Below are 11,876 nucleotides of genomic sequence, written 5' to 3' on the forward strand. Positions count from 1 at the left end.
AGCATTGTTTACATCAAGTTGAACAAGGTGCCATCCTTTCACAACAGCAATAGCAAGCAAAGTCTTCATTAAAGTCATCTTTGCCACAGGAGAGAATGTATCTGTGAAATCCAAACCTTCCTGTTGAGTGAACCCCTTGGCCACAAGCCTTGCCTTGTACATCTCCACTACTCCATCAGCCTTATACTTGATCTTATAAACCCATTTGCACCCAATGGCCTTTTTATGAGGAGGTAGAGCAGTAAGAGTCCATGTTTGATTGGATTCCAAAGCTGCAATCTCAGCAGCCATGGCATCTTGCCACTTAGGATCTTTGACAGCCTCAGAATAAGATTTGGGCTCAGAGAGTGCAGTGATTAGGGAACAAAAATGGGAATAAGAAGTAGATAAGCCAGAAGAATTGAGGTAATCAGATAGGGGATATGGAGTACCTGATATGGAAGGGAGGCAGCCTGACTTGATGGATGGATTGGAGGTAGCAAGCTGATCATGAACAACATTACTGCACCTATAATCTTGCAAATAAGCAGGAGCTTTACTGAGTCTGGCAGATTTTCTTAAGGGAGGAATGGAGACAGGATTAGAAGGAGGAAGTGTATTGGAAACAGGAGCAGATAAAAATTCTGCAGAAGTAGCATTAGAAGGAATTATAGAATCAGGAATGGAATTGTGAATGAAGGCAGGTAAAGAAACTGCAGGAATATCAGAATTATGTATGGGGGAAGCAGGAATGGGAATAGAAGCATGTGAAGGAGGTGCAGGAATAGCATCAGTAGAAGGTGAGGAAGGGTGTGGAGAATCTGAATCAGCATGAGGGTCAACAACAGATGGTGAATCAAGAATTGGATTCTGGACAGGAGTAGGGTAAGAAGTAGTAGGTAAGAGGTCAGTATAAGGATCAAGGGAAGGGAAAATATGAGGTAGAGTGAGGGTAGAGTGAGGTGAAGCTGAATAGGTTGAGGAAATGAAAGGGAAGACAGTCTCATGGAAAAGGACATCCCTAGATATAGAGATTTTCTTAGTAGCTAAGTCCAACACTTTGTAACCTTTAACTCCATAAGGGTAACCCAGAAAAACACAAGGCAGGGATCTAGGAGCAAATTTAGACCTATTGTGTGACAAAGTAGAGGCAAAGCATAGGCATCCAAAAACCTTTAGATGATCATAGGAAGGGATTTTGTTGTAAAGTTTCTCAAAAGGGGATTTGTTGCCTAGAATGGAAGAGGGGATTTGTTGCCTAGAATGGAAGAGGGTAATCTATTAATGATATACATAACAGTTAAAACACAATCACCCCAAAAAGTAAGAGGCATATTTGACTGAAATTTTAAAGCTCTTGCAATGCCCAATATGTGTTGATGTTTCCTCTCCACAACTGAATTCTGTTATGGAGTGGCTACACATGAGTGTTGATGTAAAATTCCATGGGCTGCATAAAAATCTTTGAGGATAAACTCTTGAGCATTATCAGTCCTAATAGCCTTGATTTTAGTGTTAAACTGTGTGGATATCATATTGAAGAAAGAAATTAGCATTGGTCTGGTTTCATACTTATGTTTCATAAGATACAACCATGTGGACCTAGTGGCATCATCAACTATGGTAAGGAAATATCTAAAACCATCATGAGTGGACTTGGCAAAGGGACCCCATACATCACAATGAATAAGATCAAAGGCAGATTTAGTTATGTGATTGAAGAATGGAAAAGGCAAACGTTTGTGTTTTGCAATGGGACAAAGAGTACAAGTTTTATTGCTATGAACACTCTTTACATCAGGAATACAATCATGTAAAATCTGTAACTTTGCATCTGAAGCATGTCCTAGTCTAAGATGCCAAAGGAAAGGCTTGGTAATGACAGGAACTTCAGAAACATTATTGATAAAAGTACTAAAAACAGAATCCAGAATAGAAGAAGCTGCAGAATCAGATTTGCAATGTGTTGTAGATAGCAAGTAGAGGTTGTTATGAAGGTTACCCACTCCAATCGTTTTCCAATAAGAAAGGGCCTGTATAAAACATAAGTTGGACAAGAAAACAACACAACATGCCAGGCTTTTTGTCAATTGACTCACTGAGATCAAATTGAAAGTGAAAGTAGGAACACACAACACATTTTCAAGAACAAGACTAGGTGTGACTTGAATGGTGCCAATGTGTGTGACAACAACTCTTTCACCATTAGGTAATTGAACAAAAGAGGAAATAGAACTTGTGATTTTAGTGAAGAGTGTGACAGAATGGACAATGTGGTTTGTTGCCCCAGTGTCCAGGACCCAAGTTTCCTTACCAAAAATTGTTTTATTGGCTGGATTTGTGGCAAAAATGGAATGTTGCATATTCAAACACACAGAATCTTGTAAAGAGGCATAAAGATTACCTGAAATGGCAGAATTGGCTGTGGCTGCAGCATCACTTGAAGTACCAGAAGTGGAGGTATGAGTGCTCAGTAGGGAAAGTAACTGCTGATACTGCTCTGAGGTAAAAGGAAAAGAATTACTCTGATGCACGAATTTAGGTTGACCTTGATTATCATCAGTCATAACCTAATTAGCCTTGGAAATCCTTCCTTTTTGCTTGTATCCTGGAGGGAATCCAACAAGCTTATAACACTTGTCCATAATGTGACCAAGCTTCCCACAGTGGCTGCAAACAGGTCTCCCTTTACCAATATTCCCTTTGAAATTACCACCATTTCTGTTGTTTGGAGAACCTTGATTGAAAACTTGATTCTTAACAGCAAGTACAGCTGATTCAACAGAAGGAGCACCATTAAAAGATGAAAACCTTTGTCTTTCTTCTTGGATTACCAATGAGAAAACCTTATCTATTGATGGAACAAGCTCCATCATAAGGATTTGAGTCTTGACTTGTGAAAAACAATCATTCAATCCGTTCAGAAACTGCATGATTGAATCTTGATGATAAAGATGTGCAATCTTATCATTTACTCCACAAATGCAGTTACCACATGAACAACTTGGTAAAGGCCTGAGATTCAACAATTGATCCCAAGCAGCTTGAATGTTAATGAAAAAAGTTGTTACTGTGGAATCTCCCTGCATGATAGTGGAGATTTGCTTCTGGAGTTGAGAAATTCTAGGGCCATTGGCTTGCAAGAAACGAATCTTGAGTGCATTCCACACTGCAAAAGCTGTGTCTCTGTAAATTACACTAGCTTTGATGTGAGGTGATACAGAATTCAAGATCCAGGATGAGATCATCGAATTGCATTTTGACCATGCCTGTTTCTCGAGTGGTGTGACTACCATGGAAGCAATGATGGAGCCATCAACGAAGCCAAGTTTACTTTTGGCATCCAAAGCCATTATCATTGCTCTAGACCAAGTTGGATAGTTCTCCTCGGTCAAGTGTTGAGCAACGAGGATCGCACCAGGTGATTCTCCATGATGCATAAAGAAAGGACTGCGAGGATCCTCCATTGGAGAGAGCTCGCGATGTGAAGAATTTGTTGAGGCAGTTTCAGTGTTTGACGCCATTGATAAAGGCTCAAGCTCTGATACCATATGAAGAATTACAAGAATCTCTAGGAAGAAACAGAAAATACAAGAGAGAGAATTCAAGTTGAAGAAAAAGATTGATTTCTCATTAATGAAATGATCTATACAAACTCTGTGACTAAATACTAAAACAGAGAGCTCCAGAAAGCTAAGAAAAATATCTCCTAAATACACGGAGGTAGTTATGGCACGTGAGATAGTTAGTTACTCCACGTGTGAGCTTAATTGATCTAAAGACATGATAAACTACATGTAGCTTAACACACTAATTCTACAAATACATTTATACTGATGTCGTTTTGCTCACTTCTTCAGTTTAGGCTTCTTCAGTTTAATCTTCTTCTGTTGTATTCCTTTTCTTTCTTCCTGATGTGAGTTGCAATCTTGATAAATACGAACATGGTGGAACCATGTAATCAATTGCCTACATTCGTCTAAAATAGGGGATATAACATAGTTAACATAATCTGCATTTTGAAATACCTTAACAATGGACTTGGCATCCATTTCAATTTCAAGATAGCGAATATTTAAGTTGCAGCACAACTTGAGGCCCTCATTCAATCCCTACAGCTTAGTGGCAAAGCTACTAGTGATCCCAATACGCTTGCTAAACCCAGCTACCCACTACTCATCCTTATTCCTTACCACTCCCCCACAACCAGCCAGGCTGTGAAGCTCACTGCATGCCCCATCTGTGTTCAACTTCCTCCATCCTTGCTTAGGTCTCTCCCACCAAATGTGCCTTAAGACTCTTTGTGTTTACAATCTTGGTGCAGCCACACAATGAAGATACTCCTTAGCTTGATACACAATATCCATTGCCAATTTAGGACTCCAACCTTTCCTATTGAAAACGATATCATTTCTACTCTTCCAAATGTTCCAAAGAGCAAAGGGAAACACAATTTTCCATGGGATACCCGAACCATGCAGCTTATCATTCTTCCTTACATTTAGTGACAGCCAATCCAACAAATTAGCATGCCAAAACTCATGATTAGAGGCTGTGACCCCTAGCTAATTCCACACATGTTTGAAATGGGAGCAATCCCTCAAGGCATGCAAGATAGTCTCACCACTATTACAGCAAACAGGACACACTTCATCTTAAACCACTCCTCTTCTTCCTAGACAAACTTTAACACCGATACTATTGTAGGCACACAACTAGAGAAACAATCTAACTTTTGGCACCAAATTTGCCTTCCAAATCCAGCTAACCGCAAAAACAGTAGCATTTGAAGACTCCATAACAAACCCATATGTGCTTAAAATGATTTCATTCCTCGAAGTAACTGCCATAATTTAGTCTTCAATAGTATAATATCACTTGTTTCTCCAAAGGGTTTCACAAACTTGTTAACTAATTAGTGACATGGCAACAGACAGCTGTACAATTAAATTAAATACAATATAACTTAATACTCGTATTTTCGATATTGCCATGTGAGCCATAATTAAAATTGAATGAATTCGGTTTTACTTAAGCTGGTGTTATAATTTGTGGCATAATTTATGTCATAACTTGTTTATACGGTGAATTATAATAGGTGGAAAGTTGTTTCTAGATGGATTTACTATCAATTCTTTACCAACCACAGCTCAACGCATAATCAAATTGGGTACAAATTATGCGACAATGACACCTGCATTGGTCAATTTCGAATGCAGTTGATCTTATTTTTAGCTGAGCAATGCAGTTTGTCAGGTCAGGCATCCATCGAATTGATTTCTTCACATCATGATATCTTTACTTTCTGGTCCGAAAAGGCAATAATAATAATAATAAAAAGTAACAACTGGCGCGCAAAGTCACCAGCATATATTCTCCATAACCATTGATGGAACTCAACCAATTTTCTTTTAATAAAGTCCAATCTTGAGCCATAGATGAAGAAGCCGAGCAAAAGTTAAAACTTCAGCTGGTGCAATCCTCCTGTGTATTTCCTCTTTTTTTGGATGTGAAATCGTCCTTTGAGTTTCAACAACATGAAGCAAGGTAAGCCACATCTCTCTCTCTCTCTCTCTCTCTCTCTCTAAAATTGTTGTTACAAAGTCTCACTCAAAACTCTCTTCAGGTGATGCTCATGGTAAATTCATTATCACACAAATCCTTTTTGCCTCCTTCCTCGGATTTGTAGCAGCTGCAGCCACACTTTTTTACCAACAGAGGAAGTCTAAGGCTGTAACTGGGACTGTAACTGCAGTGAGAGACCAAACTAACATTCCACGGCTAGAGAGGACAAAATCCGGCCGTGTTGGAAAGCTTGAAAGATTCTCCCACTATGTTGGTAATTGTGCCTTCCAATTTTCTTTGTCAAAAACACCCATCTAAAAAAACCCAACATGTTAATGTCAACTTATACTTATGGTTTCGGAAGAAAAAATACTGTCGACTTTTAAGATCTGGAAAGCTAATTTTTTTTTTTTAAATGGTGCAGCTAGGCAAATGGGGTTTTCAGATGCAAGTGAATGTCCCCAACTTTGCAAGTTAGCTTACGATTATTTGAGGAAATCCGAAGGTTGTGAAAATTCCATCTATGATTATTTTTCTAATGAACCAGAAGCAAAATCTCTCTACAGGAAGTTGATTGGAGAGTTTGAAACATGTATCCTCAGTTATTTTGCTTTTCATTGGGGTCATGCTTCTCTAATGATTAGTCAGGTACCGGTTCCAATTAAACTAAAAGCTTAATGCTAAACCAAAAATTCAAAAAGAAAAAGAAAAAAAAGAATTGAGAAACAAAGATTGGGTCTTTTCTCTTTTCCATGTTTGAAGTTTTGTAGTTTACTAATGTCCTCCTTTTTTTTCATCTATATATTTTCTTAGTTTAACTTCTTCATATTTTTCCTTTGAATGGCAGGTTTTGAATGAGGAGTCTGCAGACTGTGAGCGAAAAGCAAATCTCAAGGATTTGGTGTTGGCAGCTACAAGGTGACGACTTTTTTGATTTTTTTTGAGAAACACAAGGTGACGACTTTAAGTTTAAGATAATGATCATTTTTTTCTTCCTGTAAGGACCACACTGCTGAATAAAATACTGTTATTTATGCGGGATGACGTTATTTATTGATTTTTTGTATTCTTTTACTGATTAAGAAGTTAATTTATATATTTACTTAAATAATATCGTTTCATGATTAGGAAAGACCTAATAATTTCTCCATGAGAGCTACTTGTCATTAAAAAACTGTAGATCATTTCTGTTTGGTTGTCCAAGGAAAAAGAAAATTTAATGAGGTGGAGTGATGCTTTTTTCATGGGCTCACAATTTTAGTATCAGCCCAATTTGGGCGGAAATGGCAAGAAAGGATAGAAATATTTTTTCTGGGGTCCACTACTTTATACTTTCAATGACCACTAAAAGCTTGGATTTTTCCTTTCGCTTCAAACCAAACAAATAAAAAGATAGAATTTTCACACTTTTTTCTGCCATTTCGTTTTTTATCCAATTCCAAACACATGAAAAGGAAATATTTTCTTGTCTCTTTCCCTTTCTCTTCCCTTTCCCTAGTTACAACCAATATATGCAGGAAGGTCTTCCAACCACATCTGGAAACCCATATTAGCTAAATAGTAAATATTAAAAAAAAAAAAAACCTATATTTATGTGCGAAAGGGAAAACAAAAATATTTTAATGATATATAACATAACATAATAACCTATACGTTATTCTATCAATCAAATATATATATACACACACATACATGTTATTCCAAAAAACAAAAAATTATAAACGTTGTACATGAAATAATTTACAGTCATATACCATCTAAACTTCAAACAGACCAAGCATGAAGCTAGGTATTTGGCCTTTAATTATCTGCATTCGGTAGGTGTTTTCAAATGCAAATATTAGCATGAGACGCAAAATTTTATTTAGCCTCTTTAAGTGTTAGAAATAATTGTATGTACAAAATTCAATATTGAATGGAATTACTTTAGATACTACTATAAATTATTGTTTCTGAAAGTTATATCTTGGGTATCTAGCATATGTATTATTTTACAACATATAGTATCAAACGATAACTTAATAATTGTAAAGATTGTACAATTGTATTTAAAATTTTTTAATTAAAAACATTGATGCCCACAACTCATGGGCCTAACATATACAACACAATTTCTTTTCCTAAGACATCTTCAACATTGCCTTTCTACTCATTATTAGTTTTATTTCGTCTTAATTGGTCTGATATAGGAAACAGAGATTTGAGAGGGTGACAAAGAATTTGAAGGTGGCAAGGGTGTTCACTACATTGGTGGAGGAGATGAAAGCAATAAACGGCAGTGCACCTAAGGGTGTTGACTCAGAAATTACCGAGGTTATGGCGCCGATGGCTCACAGTAAGAGGAGTCCGGTGCTACTTCTCATGGGTGGTGGCATGGGAGCTGGCAAGAGCACAGTCCTAAAAGAGATTCTTGAAGAGTAAAATCCTGCACTCTCTTATACCATTATCTTCACATACACTCATAATCATTATTGTTGGGAATACTATTGCTAGAAAGTTTTGCTAAAACCTCACTCAAATGCTACATTGTTATGTATATTGCACAAAATGTGATCCCACCCTTTCTAAACACAGACCGAAATAAAATATTTGCTAAATTATAAATTACTCTTTGACTTGGGAAAAATTATTAGATTCTCTTGTAATAATGACATATGTTTCTTTTTCTCACATAAATGATGAATCTCACTATGAATTATAAAAATGGGATCTACTATTATGTGAGAGAATGAGGTATCACGTTGTTATACTCCCTTGATACTAAATAATTACTTCCAACTTTGACACGTTTTCAATTTAATCATTGAAATTTCATTTTCTTCATTTCAGTACTTTAATTTTAATTTATTTTCAATTTGGTCTTTTTGTCTAGTTTTGTCTAAAATCTTGTTGTTAGTATTAGTATTTTTTTCCCTTTTCAAACCAATGCTGTTTTAATGGATTAATAGTTTTTTTTTTTTTTTGAATGGAAGTGGATGGAAGGACTACACTAAAAATGAATGGAAAATAAAGTATGTTATAATTTATAATTTAGCCTAAAAATATTTGTGTGACCTTTTTTGATGGGGAAACAAACATTAAATATCTTGGGAAACAAATCGTTTCAAAAAAAATCAGTAAGAACAAAGCAATGAAGTGGTGGATTAGCGGTAATTGATGCAAAGAGGACAAACGTAAGATCAATTGCTCTAATACCATAATAATTAAATTAGTATAGTTTGTCCCAAAGTTTAAGTTTAGAAATAATCAAATTTAATCTTTTAATCATAATAATTCTGACAAGGCTGCATATGCATTTGGCAGACCATTCTGGTCCGAAGCAAAAGCAAATGCCGTGTTAGTAGAGGCAGATGCTTTCAAAGAGTCTGACGTTATTTACAGAGCTCTAAGTCGTTCTACAGGTCATCACCAGGAAATGCTTCATACTGCTGAACTTGTACATCTCCCTGTCTCTTGGAACTCTATAAAAAGAGTATCTTTTGAATTGAACAATATTTAACCATTTTGGTTGTATTATGTGAATCAACTAACTATGTCAGCCAAAAAATTGAGCTTAAAATTGAATCAGGTGCACCAATCTTCCACTGATGCTGCATCATCGCTACTAGTAACTGCACTTAACGAAGGACGGGATGTGATCATGGATGGCACTCTATCATGGGAGCCCTTTGTTGAGCAAACAGTTGCTATGGCTCGTGCCATTCACAAATGTCGTTACCGAATGGGGGTAGGTTACAAGGTTGCAGAGGATGGCACCATTACTGAAAACTACTGGGAGATGGTAAAAGAAGGAGAAGAAGAAGAGCAACCAAAAGAAAATGGAGAAGCCCCCAAGAGAAAACCTTATAGAATAGAGTTGGTTGGGATGATTTGTGATCCTTATTTAGCTGTTGTTAGAGGCATCAGGTAAAATAAAAACTCTTGACATTGTTTTGTTATTATTGAAAACATTATTGTACTATGTTAATTCAAATACCATAGCTTCTTTTAGATCTCAAAGGAATTTTTTTTTCTTCTTCATTTTGGGAAACTTGTACAGGAGAGCTATACTAATGGGAAGGGCAGTGAGAGTTAATTCTCAGTTGAATTCCCACAAGAGATTTGCTAGTGCTTTTCTAAGATACTGCCAACTCGTTGATAATGCGAGGCTCTTTTGCACCAATTCTATGGGTGGTGCACCTAAGGTAAAATGATCATTCAACTTCATTTTAAAACAAAAGTTCTAATTTTCTACATCATGATTCAGTTTCAAATGATCATTCAAGTGTATGTAAACTCATTTACCAGTTACTACTACATGACTTGTTTAAAAGACTTTGAATGAACAACGTGATTAAAAATCCAAATAGATTTGTTGTATTGGTTACCATTGCATGAAAGCTTGAGTTCATACTTATTCATAGAGTCAATTAATTTGATAAATGTGCAGTTGATAGCACGGAAAGATGGGGACAACAAGCCGCTAATTGATCCCGAGAAAATTAACTGTTTGACAGCAGTAAGCAATTTGAATGCTGAAGCCCAATCCTTATACGAGCTTTACACAGACTCAAGCCGAATATCTGAGCCCGGATCAATTTGGAAAGACATCGTTTTGTCACCCTCAAGGGCAAGCCTTCAACAGGAGCTAAGGGCATGTATTCAAAGAATTGAAAATCTAGGACCCGTTTGATAAGAGATTTCTAGTAATATTATTTGTATTTATTAGAAATATGTGTGCATGAAAAAGTATGTAAAAATATTTATAATGTTGTTTAAAACTGAAAACAGCTATTTAAACAACGGTAAAAACGAGCCTCCATTGTAAAGAAAATCACCTTAATGAATGTGGAACTTTATTTGTAAATGCATCCAAGCTGGAATATTATATGTTAATCCAAGAGTGCCCATGCAATTTCGTTCTTTTTGTTTCGTGAAAAATGGAAATGGAATGGTGCAATTCAAATTTTCCTTTTTATTTTTTAATCGGAGCAGGGGGACCTCTCCATCTCTTACAGTTTCATCCATTGCCAATGAGTGACCATTGAAGAGATGTAATCGACCCCAGATTGACAAGTGGATGCCTATCTAGCAACAGTTTACTCTCTTTCTTTCTTTTTTTCCTTTTTTTTTTTTTTTTTTTTTGAGAAAGAGCAACAGTTTACTTAGCTTATTGTTGAGATATTCACGTGAGACTTACAAATAGTAGAAAGAACATAAAATGGTTTATAATTACGATCCAAACACACTTTAAATATCCTTTAGCAATAGTTGTTTGGTTCTCAACTCAATTCTCTTCTCAAAAAAAAAAAAAAAAAAAAAAAAAAAAAAAAAAAAACTCAATTCTAATGGTGAACCCGAAATCATGAGTTTGGGTCTACTTTTCTTATGTCCTAAAACAGAAAAGTCGAAGAAAATAGATTTGATGTATCATGGCCCAAAAACTGTGAAAGGCCCACTCACTCATGACCAGATGAAATGGGTTTTGCATAGGGTGTCCATGTATGTAAGTTGTGCGGGTTTTTGTTCCAACCTCACTTGATTTGCCACTTCTGAGTTGGAAAGCAATAAAGTTACCAAATCAAGTTTGAGCTCGAAATTGTTTTCATCATGTGGTTCAAGGCCGCATGAAAAATCCAAACAAAAATGAGAAAAAAAGTGTGGGAGTTGTGCTTGGAAGGCATAAAATGAAAAGGGGCCTTTCGTGCCCTTATTTTGGGCCCTATGATTGCAAAATGAGCTTATTGTTCTTGCAACCACATGAGAGCCTATGATGGGTGTACTATGCTGATTGCTGAGGATTTTTTTTTTTTTTTTTTTTTTGAGAAACAGGACCAAGCCCGAAAATATTATTAAGAAACTGAAGAATCCATAGAAACAAAAGCCTCTATATTTGAAGGAACAGATTCCATCCAAACTAATAAAGGAAAAGAAAGTTAAGAAAAGAAAGTTTTGCTTTTTAAGCTAAAGCATGTGCAACAGCATTGCCTTGTTTAACAATATAAGATAAAGAAAAACTTTGGAACGAGGTTACAAGAATTAAGTTATCCCTGACTAAATGGCCAAAGGATGAGGAAAACATATCACCGTTTGAAGAGCCTTGATACCAATTTCTGAATCACCTTCAAATTAGCGCTATTGTAGGCCAATTTTCGAAGAAAAAATCACCGCACGTCTGGTTCCTATCATCTCCAAGCTCTCCACATTATATAGTTTTCGAATTTTTTCAGCCATTGCTGCTGGAACCTAACCCGTAGAGTCCCTAACCACGATACCAATCCCGGCTTCATCACTCTCGTTGAACATCACTCTGTTGAAGTTTGCTTTTATAATCACCCGGTTTTGGTGGCAGC

At 36.3% G+C, this 11,876-nt stretch overlaps 1 protein-coding gene across 1 annotated transcript; it reads left to right on the forward strand.

Annotated features, from left to right (window-relative positions):
- The first annotated feature begins 5,244 nt into the window (after window positions 1-5,244).
- On the forward strand, window positions 5,245-10,446 carry LOC112027484 (calmodulin calcium-dependent NAD kinase). Its single transcript, XM_024060145.2, has 9 exons — window positions 5,245-5,526; window positions 5,606-5,818; window positions 5,969-6,192; window positions 6,392-6,462; window positions 7,734-7,961; window positions 8,848-8,980; window positions 9,113-9,450; window positions 9,584-9,728; window positions 9,974-10,446. The coding sequence occupies exons 1-9, from the start codon at window positions 5,517-5,519 to the stop codon at window positions 10,214-10,216; spliced, it is 1,605 nt and encodes a 534-aa protein (XP_023915913.1). The 5' UTR covers window positions 5,245-5,516; the 3' UTR covers window positions 10,217-10,446.
- Window positions 10,447-11,876: the final 1,430 nt, after the last annotated feature.

Source organism: Quercus suber, unplaced genomic scaffold (genome assembly GCF_002906115.3).
Source record: "Quercus suber isolate HL8 unplaced genomic scaffold, Cork oak 2.0 scaffold_152, whole genome shotgun sequence".
In the NCBI taxonomy this organism is placed as follows: Eukaryota; Viridiplantae; Streptophyta; class Magnoliopsida; order Fagales; family Fagaceae; genus Quercus; species Quercus suber.

Bases quoted from the DNA above. Each gene is read 5' to 3' on its own strand.
- LOC112027484 (XM_024060145.2), top strand. The intron at 6,193-6,391 runs GTACCGGTTCCA...TTTGAATGGCAG, and splicing joins CTTCTCTAATGATTAGTCAG to GTTTTGAATGAGGAGTCTGC. The intron at 6,463-7,733 runs GTGACGACTTTT...GGTCTGATATAG, and splicing joins TTGGTGTTGGCAGCTACAAG to GAAACAGAGATTTGAGAGGG.